The sequence below is a fragment of the Electrophorus electricus genome, chromosome 8 (assembly GCF_041902795.1).
Source record: "Electrophorus electricus isolate QZ-2024a chromosome 8, ASM4190279v1, whole genome shotgun sequence".
Classification (NCBI taxonomy): domain Eukaryota; kingdom Metazoa; phylum Chordata; class Actinopteri; order Gymnotiformes; family Gymnotidae; genus Electrophorus; species Electrophorus electricus.
Window position 1 is genome coordinate 34,167,501 of NC_137504.1, and position 19,103 is coordinate 34,186,603.

The 19,103-nt window shown below is 47.2% G+C and overlaps 3 protein-coding genes across 10 annotated transcripts in view; all 3 read left to right on the plus strand.

Annotated features, from left to right (window-relative positions):
* Positions 1 to 2,585, plus strand: part of mtmr8 (myotubularin related protein 8) — an 8,056-nt gene extending 5,471 nt beyond the window's left edge. The window contains exons 12-14 of one of the 4 annotated variants that reach the window (XM_081719413.1): positions 1 to 20; positions 249 to 375; positions 557 to 2,585. The exon at positions 1 to 20 is cut by the window's left edge and continues 109 nt beyond it. In XM_081719413.1, the coding sequence (XP_081575539.1) occupies positions 1 to 20; positions 249 to 375; positions 557 to 841 (432 nt within the window). In that variant the 3' untranslated portion in view covers positions 842 to 2,585. Of the gene's footprint in view, positions 21 to 248; positions 376 to 553 lie in introns of all 4 variants that reach the window. The other 3 variants (XM_035526830.2, XM_081719414.1, XM_081719415.1) reach the window with 3 other exon arrangements.
* A 79-nt stretch (positions 2,586 to 2,664) lies between these two features.
* Positions 2,665 to 6,034, plus strand: asb12a (ankyrin repeat and SOCS box-containing 12a). The gene is made up of 4 exons (XM_081719418.1): positions 2,665 to 2,817; positions 3,414 to 3,612; positions 3,984 to 4,559; positions 4,741 to 6,034. The coding sequence occupies exons 2-4, from the start codon at positions 3,423 to 3,425 to the stop codon at positions 4,878 to 4,880; spliced, it is 906 nt and encodes a 301-aa protein (XP_081575544.1). The 5' UTR covers positions 2,665 to 2,817; positions 3,414 to 3,422; the 3' UTR covers positions 4,881 to 6,034.
* A 529-nt stretch (positions 6,035 to 6,563) lies between these two features.
* Positions 6,564 to 18,703, plus strand: amer1 (APC membrane recruitment protein 1). 5 transcript variants are annotated; one of them, XR_014124932.1, is made up of 4 exons: positions 6,564 to 6,676; positions 9,471 to 12,548; positions 18,237 to 18,297; positions 18,574 to 18,703. XR_014124932.1 is itself a non-coding variant. In XM_081719411.1 (3 exons), the coding sequence occupies exon 2, from the start codon at positions 9,582 to 9,584 to the stop codon at positions 12,507 to 12,509; it is 2,928 nt and encodes a 975-aa protein (XP_081575537.1). In that variant the 5' UTR covers positions 6,564 to 6,676; positions 9,471 to 9,581; the 3' UTR covers positions 12,510 to 12,548; positions 18,237 to 18,366. The 5 variants fall into 5 exon arrangements, 4 of the variants coding, with proteins under 4 accessions (XP_081575537.1, XP_026885828.3, XP_026885829.3 ...); XM_081719411.1 differs by lacking the exon at positions 18,574 to 18,703 and having other exon boundaries at positions 18,237 to 18,366; XM_027030027.3 differs by lacking the exons at positions 18,237 to 18,297; positions 18,574 to 18,703 and adding an exon at positions 15,366 to 17,166.
* Positions 18,704 to 19,103: the final 400 nt, after the last annotated feature.

Here is a 19,103-nt window from a genome sequence, read left to right on the forward strand (position 1 = left end):
ACTCTCCCTCTGCACTTCAAGTAAGTCTCTCTCTCTCTCTCTCTCTCACTCTCTCTCACACACACACACACATACATACATAAATGTAATGGTCTGATAATTGGCACAAGGCAACAGGTAGAATTAATTGGATACAGCTGGGTCTCACACACACACCAAAAAATCATAACTCAACTGAACATGTCTGCCTCAGTTTATCAGTTTATGTAAGAGTTTATGGTGTGTGTGCGTGTGTGCGTGCACGGCAGGTTCTGGTGTGGTATGTATAACCGTTACGATAAGGGTATGCAGCCTCGGCAGTCTGTAGTAAACACACTGCTTGCTCTCACCCTGAGACACACACAGGAGCAAAAGACCATGACTGAACTACAGAGAGTAAGTTGTATTCTGGGATTTGTAGTTTTTCCTCTCTATACAGTTCTACAGATTTCTTTGTCCTCAAATAATTATTAACAAAATATGCTGCTTGTGTATTGAATATAAGGCCAGTGTGTGGTGCTTCTTTTTAATACAAATTATATTTTCACATTTTCTCCAAAACTTGACTAATCAGCAGTTGGCTGTCGTTGACGGAATCCTCCCTGGTCCAATCGGGACAGTCAGCCTGCCTCCTGATCAGAATGGGTGCCCTCGGACCACGCCCACTACGTCTTTTGGCCAATCAAATGGAGACTGCACATCTGTGAGCACATGTGCAGGTGGAAAGGAAGACTCAGGTCTGGAAATGTCCAGTCAGAAAGAAGCTGAAGGCAGTTCAGCCACAGAGCATGAGCTGCAGACCAAAACGGACAAACCTGTTTCCATGGTTACTCAGAAAGAGAAGGTAACGGAATCCCTCTGAATCTCCATAGTAACAAAACTGGGGATGAAGAGCAGGACTGTCACATAATGTCTTAGCAAACTGTCAGAAACACTTTCCAGACTGCATAACACGAATGTGGGCACTGTCGCTGTGGGCATAATCTAACACATGAGCATGGGCACTGTCACCATGGGCACTATCGTACAGTGCAGACATTATTTTGAGGTCAGAGAAGCATCGTGGAGGTGGAGACCCCAGAAGCAGGGCAGCGGTGATCTCCGCTGATGCCGGAGAAGGACCACTGGTGCTTCTGGAAGCTTCTTTCCCGTGTGCTACGCATCTACAGTCAGGCAAAACCATTGACCAAAACGCCTTTCCATCGGACCAGAGGCTTTCTGCGGTTTTCATTTCAGTATTTTAAAGATAGTTGTAGTTTTTACCCATGTTTTTCTAATTGTGTTTTCAGAAATGGTTATTGTTCACATTTGTTGGTTTCATTCCAGAGAGTGCAGAAGCAATAACATAACAGAAGCACATGACAATCACAGGTTGTTTAAGAGAAGGGAAAATTTATTACTTTTAAAATGATTTACTTCTTATGTTCCACAATTATTGCACATATGGTCTAAGTTTCATTTTCCATGAATTATTTGTCCACATTTTTGTTTTAAAGGGAACACAGTGAAAATGTCCACATGGACTGCGTGGAGCACGTTTGGCCTAATGTAGGTTGTGGTGGGGTGTGGCCAGGCTGGTCCTTGGCAGAGGACAACCCCACGTCCTCACTGAGGCCTCTCAGCCCAGCTGTGGACCTACGAGCCGGTCCAGGTTTTCACGCTAACCCAGCTCCCAGTGCACCAGATGTTCAGTGCTCTTTCTAGTCTAGCCCAGATGTGCGGAGGCTTGATGATGAACTGAAAATGCGGGACCCTGTGGTAACTGTGCTGTTATTGTAACTGTGCACCATGGTAACTGTGCTTTTACTGTAACTGCATCATGGTAACCGTGCTGTTATTGTGACTGCACCATGGTAATAGTGCACCACTGTAACCGTGCTTTTACTGTAACTATGCACCATGGTAACTGCAACACCTCAGCTTTAGGCTTTGAAGCAGTTGATCACCCATCAAGCCACTGCTGATCATGTACACGTCTCACCAAACGTGGCTCATGTGCATGTTACGATGACTTTATGCACGTGTGAAACACACGTCTTCCGTACTTTAATCAGCTAAAACACCAGACGCTTGAAATCTTTGTAGCGCCTGTGTCACACCTTTACCTGCTTCTATCCCTCACACGCTTGTACCTCTCACATTTATCTCTGTGACCAGCAGCTTCTTTCAGTAGCTTCTCATATTTGCTAAAGGTTTTGTGACAAGGATGTGTGTGTTTTATAAAGAAGTCCCCAGGTAGAGCGCGGGGAAGTCATGGCTTGCCTTTTCACGGCCGTAGGCCTTTCTAGAGACGCGCGACGGGGCACATAAGCCCTTAAATGGATGACCTGTAGCCTAACTGAAGCGTGGAGAAGGAACGACCGATTTACATTTTTCCAAATGCAACTGTCATTTTGTTTCCCAGACAAAATAAGGACATTGTGTATTTCTGTAATATTTGTTCCATGAACCTTACTCATTTCACGTTATATTTTTGGTTATTATAGTTTTGGATCTTGTTTTATTACTGTATGGCTTTCACTTGATTTTATCAGCCAGAAAATTTCTGGGGATTTTTTTTTATATCTACGTGCTGTCTATTTGTAATTTTTTTGCATTAAATAAATTGCGCTTTTTAATACAATATAATATTTTTTCCGGAAATGTTGCTTATCTACCCCGTAAGGGCTCAGAGCGAGCTGAGCCGGTGAGACGGGGACCGGATAGGGAAGTCCCTGACAGACCGGGACATTTAACGTTAACATTTACCACGACATTTAGCGTTAACATTTACCACTAACATTTAATTTGAGCAGGCATAGGGGTCGGGACACGCCACGGACAGATGAGCAGACCCAGGTGTGTAGTGTTTACCTTTGTTTACATGGCCTAGCTAGCGTTAGCTGCTACCTACATGGCTTCCTCCTGAATAACTAACCCAGTTACTAGCTGTTTTATTGTGGGATGGAGGGAGTGTAAGTGTAAGAGCTGTACCTAAAGTCGTAAACGTATTGCACTGTCGAGTTTCGGGTTTCATAGCCTCGGTAGCATGCTAGCCAGGTTAGCAGGGGCTATACACATACAGAGTAGGACTACACAGTAGGACTACAAGTCCCGGCATTTCCGGCCATTAATGGTGACGTCTAGCAGAGCGCTAGACCTGTAAGTTATTGTTTCAGTAATCGCAAATGGTGATGCCTACTACAAAACCTTCAGCTACAGTAGGAGCTGGTTGTGTTTGTGCTTGTGCTGTGCGGCGAGAAGAGCCTGGGCGTAGATGGTTTTAACGACGACGGCAGGGAGAAAATGAGGCGAAGACACGTTTGTGAAATTGCAGTTGCTTTGTTTATGTCGAGAGCCTCAACAAGCAGGCCCCGAGCGACTGAGGTCATGGGGTCACGTGAGTCGGGTTGCGAGTCACGTGTCTTTGCTTCGTTCCCCTACTCCTCCGCCAGGTGCGGCCCATGCTGCACCTGCGTCCGGCCGAGGATGACGAGGCTGCTGGCGAGAGCCTGCAACTGAACCGCGCTGCTGCCAGGGATGACCACTTCCTGCTTCAGGGACTACTGTCACAGGAGCGCTACAGGAAGTGCATAAACCAACGCAGTGGCTGGGGTGTCCCTGGTACACCCTTACGCATGGCTGCCTCCAAAGGTATGGCTCCGCCCATTACTGCACATGGGTATAGAACACTTCAAAGGTGACTTAAATGTAATTCTTAGTGGATTAGTGAAAACAGTGCTGTAAGACATTGATCTTTTACATTTATTTTACATCATGGCATTTATCTGACACTTTTATCCAAAGGGACTTAAAATTATGACTGAACACAAGATGAGCAATTGAGGGTTAAAGGTCTTGCTCAGGGGCCCAACAGTGGCAACTTGAACCTCAACCTTCTGATTACAAGTCAAGTACCTCAATCACTGAGCTACCACCAGCCACTGTCTGATGGAAGTCCTTCATACGTTTATTGTAGCTGTGTGTGTGTGTGTGTGTGTGTGTGTGTGTGTGTGTGTGTGTAGGTCACCTGCGCTGCCTGCAGCTGCTGCTGGCCCACGGTGCGGAGGTTGACAGTGTGGATGTGAAGGCCCAAACTCCTCTCTTCACAGCCGTGTGTGGCCGCTATCTCAGCTGTGTCCTGGCACTCCTGCGTGCAGGGGCCAACCCCAACGGAAGCCTCCGGAACAACAGCTCGCCTGTGCTCACGGCTGCCCGCGAGGGTGACGCCGAGATCCTGCGCCAGCTGCTCCGTCACGGGGCCGAGGTCGATGCCAGGTCAAAGGTCATGCTCTGGACATGCGGGGTCGCGGTTTGCAGCGGGCCGCTCTACCTGGCCGCCATCTACGGCCACTTGGACTGCTTCCGGGTCCTGCTGCTTTACGGGGCAGATCCCAACTACAACTGCCCCGAAGGGCAGGTGGGCAGTAGGCTGGCGCCGGCCAGGAGAACGGTGCTGGAGATGTGTCTGAGACACGGCTGCGGCGTGGAGTTCGTCCGTATGCTCATCGAGTTCGGAGCCAATGTCTACCTGCCAACACTGATCATCGAGAAGAGCACTAAACAGAATGAGGCACTGGAACTCCTCCTCAGAGAGAGAAGTGAGAGAGGGAGGGGAGAGAGGGGAGATGAGAATGAAATAATTTTAAAAAGAAAAGGTTGAGAGGAAAGGAGAGGCAGAGAATTGTCCCTGTTTTCACTTAATATTGCTGATGTTTTCTCAAAGCTCTCAGACGTGTTGAGTAACTTCTCTCTCTCCCTCTCTCTCTCTGTGTGTCTCAGGCTGTCCCAGGTCTCTGGTGTCTCAGTGCCGACTGTCTATCCGTCGACACCTGAAGCAGGTGAAGAGGATGCAGGCTATCGACTCATTGGACATGCCGCCCCGACTCCTCAACTATCTCAAACATGAACCCATGCGCTGACGTGTCACGCATCAACACGTCACGCACCCACCGACACAGTCACACACAATCAACTGTGCCTTTTCAACCTGCTACAGATGTATGCACATATATATGCACGCCAAACACGCACACAAACTTGCAGAAGCGTAAATAAATGATGCTGCCTGGGATAGTGCTCACAGAGAGTAGGCGTGTGTGTAGTCTGAGTGGGTCATTTAGGATTTCAGTGTTTTCTGTTTGCTTCACAGTGCAATAGCACCTCACAGACAGGAGTGCTGGGCCTCCACGTGCATTAGGTGGTACTCGTCATAGTGAGCCACATTCCTGTGAAAGCTATATCCAATTTGCTCAGAGTTCTGGCCCAACCCGTACTGAACCCACCAGATCACAACATGCCAAATGCTGTCTTGGGCAGTTTTTGGATGTTATTGATACAGGAAGGAGGATGTTCAGGGAACTGATCTGAGGTTAAAACGTCTTCTCTGTACATGCTACGGTCACTTGGAGAACCTCTGTCCACATTTCCAGGTGTAGAAGACTTTTGTGATGATGTCATATGTGACTGTGGCTTTGTGAGATGATGGAATCTGTGTCATATGATTGGCTGCAGCTCCCTTGCCAGGAGTATGGCTCTTAACCCAGAGCTTGTACATAAGACAAGCGTAGCATGGGCAGTCTTAGTTCAGTGTAGCGCCAGAACGCGTAAAGTTCTCACAGAAGCTACTAAAGTTCTCTTCTAAAATAAAATGCCCGCTTGTTACTTCCTTTTTGTCTTTTGACTATTGTTCTCTGATCAAGTTAGCATGGCAGATAATGAAATGTAAATGCTTTGTTTGTGTGTGTGAGTGTGAGAGACACACAGCATGTTTCAGACAGGTCCTTCATTAGCAGTGCAAGCAAAGTGCTGCTGAAGTAGTAGGAAGAACCAGTTTATATATGAAACAGTAGATGTTTAAATCAACATGCACTCTATGGGGGTCTGCTGTGCTGAGAGATCAATTATTTTTGCTTTGAGTTTCTTAACTTCTGTGCTGCCATAGAAACAACTGGCAATGCAACCAGATATGTCATTAATGCAGTGTTCAACCGTATTAAAATGCCTCGTCACTGGAAACGACAAATCCTTGATTCTGAAGGTCTGTAGGTGTTCAATAAAACTATCAGTGAGTCTCTTGGTTTCTCCAGTGTAAAGCTGATTACATCTGTTACAGTAACATAGTACACACAGTGTACAACTCCCACAGTGAGGGGGGAAGACAACTGATCCTCATGTGTCAGTTATTTTACTGTTAACAAATACATGTAGCATGTCCAGAGTGGCTGCCGTCTGCAGTACGAGTTATCTCAGTGGACATTTATCTCCCTCTTCATGAGCACATCAACGATTTTGTCTCATCTGTAGGAGATTAGGAGAGGATCCTTAAAAAGGGATGCAGTCTCTGCATCATCCTGTAGGATTCTGGGTGTTTAGGTTGAAACAGCCACTGTTTTATTTGTAGGATAACGAGTGTGCACCAATTGATTGTATATCCTGTATTTCCTTTGTCAGCCAACTTGTTAATATTCAAAGCAGAAATCAGAGCAGTGAGTTGAGTAACTGTTTTCCACAACATATTTAAGGCTGTTATGAGGAGCAGGAGCTTCTATGACGGTCCATGCGAGTACGGCAGAACTGAACTTCATTTCCCGAAGTGCAGTTCGGCCTGACCTCTCACCCTGACACGAGAAGAGACGCCGCCAGTTGGTTCCGCGCACAGCGAACAAAGTGAGACGCCAGATTTACCTCAGACTAGCAGGACAGAATGAGGACAAAGGTAAGTCTGCTTCGCTCTGCTGTCCTCGCATGTTCGCGTCGGGTTTGTTTATATGTCCAACCTGCAGGTTTCCAGTTAATCTATCCCTCGGAGAGCGAACGTTAGCTAACGTTAGCGCTGTTAGCGTTAGCATTAGCGTTAGCATTAGTGTTAGCATTAGCTAGCCAAACAAACTGCTGCGTAGCGCTGCGGTAGCATCTCATGGGTTTGTTCAGCGCGTTGGCACCTTTAGTTTTCGTCGTGAGCGTAAATGGTGAGATGTTTGGCGGCGTGTGTGTGTGCGTGTGTGTGCGTGCGTGCGTGCGTGTGTGCGTGTGTGCGTGCGTGCGTGCGTGCGTGTGTGCGTGCGTGCGTGTGTGCGTGCGTGTGTGTGTGTGTGTGCGTGCGTGCGTGTGTGCGCGTGTGTGTGTGTGTGTGTGTGTGTGTGTGTGTGTGTGTGTGTGTGTGTGTGTGTGTCGTGCAGGCCCGTTACCAGGGCATGTAGCCGTAGCTCACATCAGCCTGGCAGCTGTGACTGGAGACTCAGACCTGCGCTGTCATTAATGCAGCCAGTTATTGCTGCATATTACGTGTTTTAAAGGTTTGTTCTCTCATATTTCTCAAATCCTGTCTACTGTTGAGAGCGTAATACATTTTTATGTGAGATAACTAACGCTAGTTAGTGAACGATTTAACATCACCCAGAGGACGGCGTGTAGTCTGCGCAGTTAATGTTGCTGTCACCATCCGTAACCTACATTTTAATTTGCTACAGTTACAGTTTACATCTCAGTTTCTGCATTTGGCTTCAGGCTTTAATTGAACGTTTAAATGGACGTTTAATTTTAGTTTAGTCTTAAACTTTAGTGGTGTAGACTTCAGAGGGAAGCTGTTAGTGGGGAATTGTGGTATAATAACCTACCCTAGGTGTGGGGAATTGTGGTGTAATAACCTACCCTAGGTGTGGGGAATTGTGGTGTAATAACCTACCCTAGGTGTGGGGAATTGTGGTGTAATAACCTACCCTAGGTGTGGGGAATTGTGGTGTAATAACCTACCCTAGGTGTGGGGAATTGTGGTGTAATAACCTACCCTAGGTGTGGGGAATTGGCCCCTTGGCCCTGGATCTCCGGCATGCACTTGATGAGTAAATGTGTGACGGCTCATAGGCTCGTGCCTGACTCTGGTCCGTCACTTGTTGTTGTTCTCCTCGACTAAAAAGTGGAGTGCGTGATTTGTTTTCGTGACCGCCCTCAGCATCCTGTGCTGTTGACCCGCTGTGTGGATAATTTGTACCTTTTGCTATCTACATTTCCATTAAAATGCATTTCAGTTTGCAGTAACCTCAGAAATCTGGTCAGCGTTTATGCGAGAGTGGGGATATATATGAGAGAGGGAGCATTTAATAATCTAAAAAAAAAAAAAGAGGCTAAGTACAGGGTTACGGTTTGTAATCAGAACTCGTTTCGGATTTTTAGCTTGAGCCAAAAATGTGTCTGCACGTGACACTAGCATGTGAATTCTGTGCAGAGATCGACTTTATTTAATATTTCTCACGCGGTAATCGTAGGCAGATTAACAGTGCACGAGCATCTCTTTTGTTCTCGTGCTTGACTGAGTAAATACCCCCCCCCCCCCACCTTTCCCAGCAAAGGAAAAAACTGCACAATGTTATTCATTAAATAATAACTAAATCTTATTAAAATGATGTGATCCAACACATTTTTGCAGTCTTCTCAATCATTGTCTGGTTTCAGCATTTTGTATTTTGGCCTGCACAGTGACATTAGCACGCGGTGTTGTGCAACGGACTCTGTTGCAGCCCTTGACTACTACTTCTGCACGCACGCGTAAGGTGGGAACGTAATGGGAGCTTGTGCATAGCAAATTAACGTAGTCAGGTTGTAGAAATGCATCCAGCCTTTGATGGAACACCAGAATCCATCCTAAGAAAGAATCAGCGCATGCACGTAACAATCATCAGCCTTAGTTTGAGTGGTGGTACAGCCATGACTGTTACAACACCTACTTCTGCCCTATTAGTCACTGGATAAAACAAGGCTTGCTGTACATCAGGGCTCAGCGCGGTTCATCACAGTTCAACACTTGTGTTGGGGCTTGCTTTGTTAAAAACCAGCGTTATAACTGACTTGATGTTGGATTTCTCTGGTAAGTACTGAAGAGGTTATTGCAAATGGCAAAGGAAAGTTTTTCTTTCTTGATTAAAAAAAGGAAAGAATATTCTTCAATATCTTATTTTATTTAAACTGTTATTTCTTAATGTCATATTCAGAGTGCAAATAATGCAAGACAGCCTGTTTTTAAATAACTCTAAGTTCCTTTTTGTATAAAGGCTCATTCTAACATCACAGCCCCCATGCAGTTGGGCACCGGTTTGGTGGAGGGCTTTTGTTCTGAGCAGGACGGAAGGCTCCTTGAACAGCTGCCGTTCGTCTGTCGTTCATCTGCCGTTCGTTTGCATTATGCTAGCTGGCTCTGCCGCCTGCTAAATTATTCATTAGAATCGTTAGTGTTTCTTGGCTTGTTTATTTAACTCATGCTACTAAAGGCCAGAACAGATTGAAATTATAGTCAGACGTTATTCAGTGTTCACACAGTCCATATTTGTCCACTTTTTCATACCAGTGTTGTGTTCAGGCAGCGGTGATTCTTTAAGCCATGCCAAATGTGAATTTCAATCATTTTATGACAGTGGCTTTTACAGAATATAAAGTGTGCTGTGTTTTTTGTGTTCTTTGTTCATTTATGCTCCTTTCCAGTGCTTTATGTGTGTGTGTGTTTGTTTGCATTTCAGGTGTGACATGGCAGTGCACGTGTTTGGACACCACCGTGACCTTTCACTCACCCCTGGTGGGGGAGTTGTTGTCACGAATGCCCAACTCTAGCAACGAGTTCCCGATTCGCCATGGATACTCTCACAACAAGTGTGCCAGTCGGGGCAGCTGGTGGGCAGCCCTCGGACTCCATGTCCCATGAGCCTCAGCAGACCCAGACGTCTCAGGCAGGGAAGCTGAGGAAGACGGCCTTCAGGTTTTTCAGAGGACGCAAAAGCATATGTATGCTGCCGAACTTTTTCGGAGGACGAGGGAAAGGCCAAGGAAGGCTTTCATCCAAAACTGGCGTAACCAAGAGCCAGACATATGATGGAGTGAGCAAAGCATGCTGGGAGGAAAGTGTTAGGGGCAGTGGCGATGCGACTTCGGTGGACTTTGAGTTCCACAGCCCAAACGGGTCCGGGGATGCGCAGAAATCGCAGTCCCTTCCCCGGCAGCGGAGGGGCCTTCGGGGCCTGCTCAGCAGCATCAGACGGCACCGCAAGAGCAGAACCGCCGAACCAGAAAAGAACGAGTCCCTCGAAATGTCATCAGCTGAAACGGTGCCTAGCGCCCCGCCTAATGTTGGTAGTCACGGCGATGATGACGTGGGAGTGGCAGCGGTGCTGGACGGGGGCGTTGCATCCAGCGGTAGTGAGTCTGGATACGTACCTCGCTCTGCTCTTTCTGAATGTATGAAGGATGAAACGCTGCTTCCTGAGAAGTGGAGGAGCACAGTTTGGGCAAAAGAGGAAGAAGAGAGGAGGGACGATGAAGGGCTGGATGAGGGGAACGAAGGAGACAGAGGGGGGACAGGTGGCTTAGCTTCGTACCGGCAGCCTCTGTCTGCAGACTCGGAGATGACATGCCTGGCTGAAGGGAATGCAGACCTGACTGAGGCCGAGATGCCCCCCACATCCGCTGCCTCGGACAGCGACAACCTCATGTTTGGAGAGGTGTCCTCTCTGAAGAGCTTCGACTCCCTAACTGGTTGCGGAGACATCATTGCGGATCAGGACGATGTCGGCGTTGCGGAGAGCTCGGTGTCGGGCGAGAGGGGTGGTCGCAACGCGGGCAAGCGAAGCTCTTGTCTCGTCACCTACCAGGGAGGCGGAGAGGAAATGGCTACCCCAGACGAGGTGGACAGCCAGTACTTGCACAGCCTGTGGGAGTCAGACGTGGGTGCGGAGGTCTGCTACCTCCCCTCGGACCAGACCGACAGTCCGTCCATAACCCCCGACCAGCCAATCAGCTCCTTTCACATCACCACCAGTAGCAGTGGCCCCACGAGCACCAGCACTTTGGGAATCACAGAAACGGTCCTCACACCTACCGACCTTTTGACCCCACAGAGTGACCGGCAGGAGTCAGTGCCAAACAGCGACGAGGGCTACTACGATTCCACCACACCAGGAGCTGACGAGGAGACACGCGAACGTCCTCAGCAGGAAGGACTTCCCCGGGACAGCTATAGTGGAGACGCCCTTTATGAGCTCTTTGAGCCCGACGATCGGTTACTCAGTCCTCCTCTGCCCTCGAAGGATAGTTGTGGCTTTTTGGGGTCATCCCTGCAGGTTGAGAAGGGCAAAGGAGACCTGCTGTTTGCCCTGACATCTGCCGCCTTGGAAACCATTGCCATGGAAACTGAGGAAGAACGCCTGAGTAAGATCCAGCATGCCTTGCTGTGCTGTGAGCTGCAGACACTCAGTAGCCCATCCAAAGATCTGTATTGTGGTGATTGTTTCTATGGTGACACGGAACCTCTTGAAGCTAATTGCAAAAGCTCAGTAGAGGAAGGGCTCCATCAGAAGGGATCCCAGTTGCTAAAAGAGGCTTTGTCTCCAACTGGGGGCCCCATGTATGGACCGGCAGCAGTGTCCAGGTTTAGTCCACACCCCCCAAAGTCCCTCAGCACCCTACAGAGCACGGTGTTGTATTCTGAGCAGGAACGGTGCAAAGTTACAAGTTTGAGCTCCTTACCGCCATCCAGAGGCTGCAGTCAGTCTCAAGAGGAACTGATGGTGTGTTTCTCGCAAGCGCTCATGGACTTTACCAAAAATGCCCGCCGCTACCGCAACTCCACGGAGAGTCTGGATGGCTCAGAGTCTAGTTCGCCCTTCGGGCAGACCCTGAGTGCTCTTCCCACCATCGTCACCTTCGACGTCGTGGACATGGAGAACGAGGAAGACTGTGAACAGCAGACGGAGCTTGTGGAGGAAGAGGAGGAGCTGACATCCCCGTTCGAGCCGTTCGAGGAAGACAGCAGCTACCTCCAACAAGACGCCTTCGCCGAGTGCGACCAGAGAGCCTTGGACAGCTACGAGCAGAGCCTGTTGCTGAGCAACGCGTGGGGCATCACAAGTCTCCCACGCCACCTCAACCTGGGCCGGCCATGTGCTCCCGTCCCTACCCTGCTGGGACTTAACCGACGGAGCCGCTCTCTGGACACGGACAGCCTGGAGTCCCAGACTGGTGAGCTTTATGCCCCTCTCCCTGCACATGCGCCCAAGATGGCCATTGCTTTCCATCGCAGGAAGAGCAGCCTGGAAGCTATGGAGGGTCGTGGGGTGGTCTTACCACGGCAACCGAGGAGGGGCCACTCAGATGGTTGGAGGGAGGGGCGTGGCTGTGAACTTCGCTCCAACCAGGAAAGCATCCCTTCATCTCAGCAGCCGCAGAAGTTCTCGCACAGCAGCCCTTGGATGGAGACGATGCCGAGTTGTCCTTCTAGCTGTCAGTCATCTCTCAGGCCCTCCCACCTCCCCCTACAGGGGGCGTGTCGCAACGCTAGCCCGGCTTGTGTCAGCAGTGGCGGTGCTGAAGGGGATATTGTTGCCGGAAGTGGTGACGTGCTGTACCCTTGCAGTTACCCCCCTGGAGGAATGCAGTGGAACAGTCGACCAGTTGGTATCACCCAGGGTATACCCCACCTCCGCTCTGACCAATCAGAACCAAGAGAACTCGCAGCCAAAAGTAGGAGGGCAGATATGAAAGGGAGCATTGTCCGTAGCAACACCTGACTGCACTACGTACACAGGGACCTTTTTCAGCAAAACCAGGCAGGTCTCATCATCAGACAGATGTTTACTCACTGCTGTCCACCCACACACTCCTCACTCTCACTGTTAATTCCAGATAAGCTACTATATTTTAGCAATGGGATAATTTTAATGGATTTTTGCTGCCTCCCTCTCTCTCTCCCTCTGTGTGTGTGTGTGTGTGTGTGTGTGTGTGTGTGTGTGTGTGTGTGTATATATTTTGTATCTCAGTATAACTACCATAGTGTTGTGGTTTTTTATGATTAGTTATGTTTTTGCATATATGTAGCAGGACGTCTCTATGATAGTTGATAAGAAATAGATCTTTGTGTTCTGTGTTTTTCTAAGTCTGTTTGGCTTATTAGATAATACGTGCACAGTCAGAATCTCTTTTTAAAATACGTTGTATATGCCGTCACGTTAGAACAGAAGCGTATTGTTACCATGCTGAAATTTTGAGAAATTCTGCATGTATTGAGATACCAGTGTTATCTCACTGGTCACGGTGGGGTCACATTGGGGTCATGGTTTGGAGTGGCAGATTTGTGACCCCCCCCCCCCCAGGGAACCGAAGGACAATGGACATGAGAAGAGTCATGAGACGTTTGTCCGCAAGTCCTGTCTGCCACAAACGTTTTTTCAATGCTATGTGTTATATTTTTATGTTTACATCTTGAATTCTTATCAGCTGTGTATGTTAATTGGAAAAAAATGTAGTTTTCACTTTTTTGCACTATGTTAGTGAGGAAACATGAGCCCCTCAAGGGAAACTTTGGGTTAATAGCAAAGAACATGAACCTTGTGTCCTGTACCTCTTCAGTTACTTTCCTATTGTAATCAAAACAATGGTTTTTCTTTGTTCTAATGAACCTTTTTTGTTTTTTGGGATACAATTCGAAACTGTCTAATGGAGGTTTTGCCCAGTAGCTCAGCCATTTGCTGTTTTGACCCAGTCTTCCCTGACCCTTCCTGCATTTTGCTCTCCCCTCATTGGCCAAAGCTGAGCTAGACAGCTGTCAATCATAACTTTGACCTTTAGCAGTTTATTCTTGTCACTGTATGAAACATGAACTGGGTGCAGGTTTTTCAGTAATTGGGCTTTCAGTAAGCGTTTACCATGTGGTTATTGAACAGGTCATTATACACACACTTTTGTCAAAATAGCCTTACGTTTGACAAAAATTTGTTCACTTACTGAATGTGGTCTTAAGATGGCGCAGAAGTCAACATCATGCACTTACCAAGTTACACTGTCTGCAGTTTTTTAAGGCGGGGTGGGATGGAGGTTTCAGACAAAATCGATGAGGTTTAGTTGTTACTTTTTGTTGTTTGTAGTGTTTTTCTTTTGTATTCTGGCGTGTGGTACAAACCTTTTGTGATCAGTAACTGAATGTTAACACACGTTAGAGCTGAGAAAAAAAAACATGAAAGTATTGCTTTTTTAAATTCATATGGATGTTTATACACAGACAATGAATGTTTGACCTTCGTCAAATTAAATGATTGAGTGGAATTCACATGCCGGCCAATCAGAGGGCTATATCAAGAAGCAGGCTTCAATAGGCGGGCCTTCTCTAAGACTGCTGGATCCGGGTTGGGTGTATCTGATGTCAGAGGGTTGAGACTTGGCACAGAGACGTGGGTTCCTGCTCACCTGTGAACTCATGATTGGCCAGAATTGTTCAAATATGAATTTGTTCTTTTAAGAAGGTTGGGTAAGCTTAGCATAAGACCTCTGATTATTGCAGCAAAGATGATTGTAAACTTCCTCCGACTATTTTGTTTTATATCCAGTCTCAAACAATGTCCCATTTTGTTTGGTTAAGAACTAGATTTTTTTTTTCTTCTCCCTTGAAATGACCTAACTTAACCCATCTTGGGGCTGCTTTACATGTTGCCATGGTAATTGAGGTTTTTTTTTTTTGTTTGTTTTTTGCTGCTGTAAACCTAATCCCAGAATTGGATCACTTCTGAATACTATTTTGTGGTTTACATCCCTCCTGAGTCATACTTGGTGCTTATACGATGCAATCGAACATGATCAGAAGACTCAACCTGCACGTGTTCCTACTGGAAATAAACTCATGTCTCAGATGACGGTCTGTGATTTGTGCTATTTTTGTAATTTTCTGTAAATTTGTGTGGCCAACTTGCTCTTGTATTTCTGACGCCTCAGAGAAGACAGACACAGCTCATAGTGTTTAAATGTTCCTGAACAGCGAATAACTGCCCATTGTGTGTCTAGACTTTGTTCAAGGCAGTGGATCTCCAGGAAGCCGTCTGGTGTGAGGTTGTGCACTCTTCAGTGGCAGGTGTCACGTGACGGCAGGTGACCGTGTACCCTGTTCAGGGATACACCAGTAAAGATCTGTGATTGGTGATTACATCAGTATGGTTTAGGGTTGTGGGTGTGAGCTCTGTACTTGTCCTGCTGTGTTTAAGGGTAAGAAAATGATCGTTATCAGGCTCTGTTGTGTGTTTTGTTTATTTATTAATTGATACCTACCTGTTAGGGTGAGGTTTTTCTCTAGATGTTATATTCCCCTTTAAGGGTCGCAGCCTCCAGACAGACACATTTCCTGCAGTATAGCTAAGTGCAGTCTTAAGTGCTTTGTACAGGCACATGTATGTTATGATATAAACTTCTACGTTTTGTCACATAACCATGTTCATATCTACATATTCAGAAGCGCTTTGCTTGTACAGCTGATGCACCTCTGAATCAACCTGTTTCTATGGAGCCTTTCACCACTGTTTTGAATATCTATCTGTAAATCTCTGTATCTCTGGAAAGTTGTGTGCTGCACAATGATTGGTTGCCTGGTTTTGCCTCTGCAGCTCTCACACCTCGACAGGTGAGACGTTCACCCCGCGTGACTGACGGCTGATGGGGGTACCCTCGCGCAGCAGGAGTTAGTGGTTGTCAAGGAAACTGGCTTGAGCGATTGCACGGCGAAGTCTGACCATTTCGCGCTTCGCTCGCACAAGGTGAAGGGGGTTCAATAAACGTGCGAGTCGTAGCGTCTAGAACGGAAGCGCTGTAAATACAGAGCATTGAGATGTTACGTACTTCCGGCACGTTTACGTGCAGCTGTGCAGTGTGTGCGATGGTGTGCCTCGCTGCCCGACTGCAGTTCCGTAAAGGAGGGGCGCCTCCTAGTGCCTGCCTGCACTACTGCACAGAAACAGCCGAGCCCGTGGCCTCGTCATAACAGGCACAGGTGATGCCATGTCTGTAAGCAGTCATTTGAACCTTTATAAAATATACACACACACACACACAATTTATACACTGATCAGTCATAACATTAAAACCACCCGACTAATGTGGTGTAGGACTCTGGTTTAACCTAAACAGCTCTAACCCATCAAGGCCTGGACTCGACCTCTGAAGGTGTCCTGTCTCTGGCACTGTAAAATGAGAGGTGGAGCCTTCATGGACTTATTTTTACAGCACATCCCACAGATCTGATTGGATTGAGATCTGGGGAATCTGGATGCCATGTTGACACCTTGAACACTTTGTCATGTTCCTCAAACCATCCCTGACGTGTAGGAAACTGCTGTGTGACAGGGTGTGTTATCCTGCTGAGAGAGTCCACTCTCATTAGAGAACACCACCATGGAGGGGTGAACGTTGCCTGTAAGTGTTTAGGTAGGTGTTCTGCTACCATGGAGGGGTGAACGTGGCCTGTAAGTGTTTAGGTAGGTGTTCTGCTACCATGGAGGGGTGAACGTGGCCTGTAAGTGTTTAGGTAGGTGTTCTGTGTCAAAGTAACATCCACATGAACTCCAGGACCCAGAAGAACACTGACCAGAGAATCGCACACGTCTGCTGGCTGTGTCCTCTGCCCGTAGTACATCCTGCTCCTTCTCTTCCCCATACTTAAGTGACACACAAACACTTGGAGGTCCACATGATGTAAAAGAAAATGTCTCATCAGACTAGGTCACCTTCCACTGTTTTAGTTCCGATACTCACGTGTCCGTTGTAGATGCTTTCAGTAGTGGGCAGGGGTCAGCATGGACACTCAGACTAATGTGACTACACAGCCCCAAATGCTCAGGTGCGATGCGTTGTGTCTTCTGACACCTTTTATGGTCTGTGTGAACGTTTCCAGCAGTTTGTACCACTGTAGCCCTTCTGTGAGATCAGACCAGACGGCTCTTCGATGCCCACATACGTCGGTGAGCCTTGGGCGTCCGTGACTCTGATTGGTTGTTTGGTTGTCCTTCCTTCGACCACTTTTAGTAGGTACTAACCATTGCACACCAGGATCACCCCACGAGACCTGCTGGTGTGGAGGCGCTTTGACCCAGCCGTCCAGCCGTCACAGTTTGGTCCTTGACAGAGTCGCTCACATCCTCACAGTTGCCCAGGGTTTCCAACACATTGATTTCAAAAAGCAACCAGTTCCGTAGAGATGGTCAGAACTGCAGTAGAGTCCACAATAGACAAGTGCTTATGAAGTTGGGGTGTGTGTGTGTCCAGAGTCACTTGACTGAAAATGCTGAAGTCTGATTAAACAGTACCATGTAAAGCAGCTGAAGTCTGATTCAATAGCTGAGCTCCCAGCTATATTTGCGCACACATCTGATATGTCTTATACTTATCAGACTCAGCCGTCCTGCTTGTGAAGTTTTCAGGACTACCACAAGCCCGTGGGGCGTGACATAGAGGACCTGAGCTTCAGGTGACGAGGTCAGAATCTGACTGTGTGTTTGTGTAGTGTTGTTTACTTCCCTGTCACTGAGAGCTGTGTTACTCTGATGTGTGTGAGAGCGGTTATATAATCTCTCTCACACACTTGTGCACACTTTCTCTTATTGTCTCATTTTCTATTGCAGCTCTTCACCAGCCAAAATACAAAACTGATAAATTCTCTCTCTCTCTCTCTCACACATCCACTTGTGTGTGTGTGTGTGTGTGTGTGGAGGTATGTGTTTAGTTACACCGCGAGGAGTGTGTGTGTGGGTGGAGGGAAGTGTTATTTACACCGTGAGGAGTGTGTGGGTAAGTGTTCTTAGTTACACCATGAGGAGTGTGTGTGTGGGTGGAGGTAAGTGTTGTTAGTTACACTGTGAGGAGTGTGTGTGTGTGTGGACGGACGTAAGTGTTGTTATTTACACCGTGAGGAGTGTGTGGGTAAGTGTTCTTAGTTACACCATGAGGAGTGTGTGTGTGGGTGGAGGTAAGTGTTGTTAGTTACACTGTGAGGAGTGTGTGTGTGTGTGTGTGTGTGTGTGGACAGACGTAAGTGATGTTAGTTACACCGCGAGGAGTGTGTGTGTGGGGTGTGGAATTCGATTTGCAGTTCTTGTGTCTTCTGCAGATGAGCACAGAGAAACTTAGGACTTCACATCCATGTCCCACTGTTCTGATGAGCCTGGAGAGGGGATAGAACTCACTCTCTCTCTCTCTCTCTCTCTCTCTCTCTCTCTCTCTCTCTTTATTTATATATATAATCTGAAAAAGACTGATGATGTGAGTAACTGCAGTGTACTGTAGTAACAGATATAAAGATTCAAAACTGTAGTCCACAGAGTTTCCAGAGAAACGGAACAGTTTGGACAGAGGTCCTCCATTACTTGTACAAGGTTTTGTGTGAGTGTGTATCTGCTGTCTTTCTCATGTGTTTACTCTTCTCATGGTGCTTCCTTCTCTTCCTGATCATCTGTGCTCCCACTCTTGGCTATACTCCTTTGTAGGCATCCGAGCTTCTGAGAGCCTGGAGCGGCTGTATCCCGAGCTGGGGGCCGGGATGAGGAGGTGGGGGGGTAGTGTTCTCCTCGTCAGCTGCATGAGAATCCTGCCTCATTCCCACATCACTTGCAATTCCTGGTTCTTTCAGTTTTTAAGTGCTTAGAAGCAGTGTCTTTATTTCTCACCCATATTAAGTAACTGGCGAACTGATGTTATTCAGTTATACCACCCAGATTTAAAACTGGACTCTTATAGTTCTGTTGACTAGATGGGGTCTCTGACACACACTCAGACTCTCTGTCTCTCTCGCTTGTATCATACCTCTAATCCATCACGTCCCAGAAACTGTTGGCATCCACATCATCAGAGGGGGATGCCAATAATGAAGCAGGCTCCAGGAGGCGCTGTTAGGAATGACATGCATATCTCTCCAGGCTGTGCAGATAAGTTGTGCATTTTATTACCCTGTAACACACACACAGGAGTAATCCCCATACATTATGGGATATCAAACACTGTTTGCATGTTTACATAATTTATAATCCTCATTCATTATTTATGACACTGTATATTAGCATACTTTGTTGTAGTGCATCTTAGTCTAGCGGTGATCAGAATTATTTATACTGCTTTTGATGTTAAAAGCAGTATTTGAGAAGGACAGACACAAACCACACACATGCCTGCCTCTTTCTCACCCTGAAATATGAACCCTTTTAGTACTTCTGAAGGAGAGAGAGACATCATTACCTTCTTGTTTATTAAGTAGTGAACTGTAGCCTGTTTAATGTCAGTGTGAGGCAGTCTTGTGTGCTGAGGTCACTTCCACCTGCCAGGATTAGGATGTTGTCATGGTGTTTAATCTGGATGGA

Coding starts and splice junctions, on each gene's coding strand:
- asb12a (XM_081719418.1), top strand. CDS start 3,423: ATGCTGCACCTGCGTCCGGCCGAGGATGACGAGGCTGCTGGCGAGAGC. Junction 3,613..3,983: donor ACGCATGGCTGCCTCCAAAG/GTATGGCTCCGC, acceptor GTGTGTGTGTAG/GTCACCTGCGCTGCCTGCAG. Junction 4,560..4,740: donor ACTCCTCCTCAGAGAGAGAA/GTGAGAGAGGGA, acceptor TGTGTGTCTCAG/GCTGTCCCAGGTCTCTGGTG.
- amer1 (XM_081719411.1), top strand. CDS start 9,582: ATGGATACTCTCACAACAAGTGTGCCAGTCGGGGCAGCTGGTGGGCAG.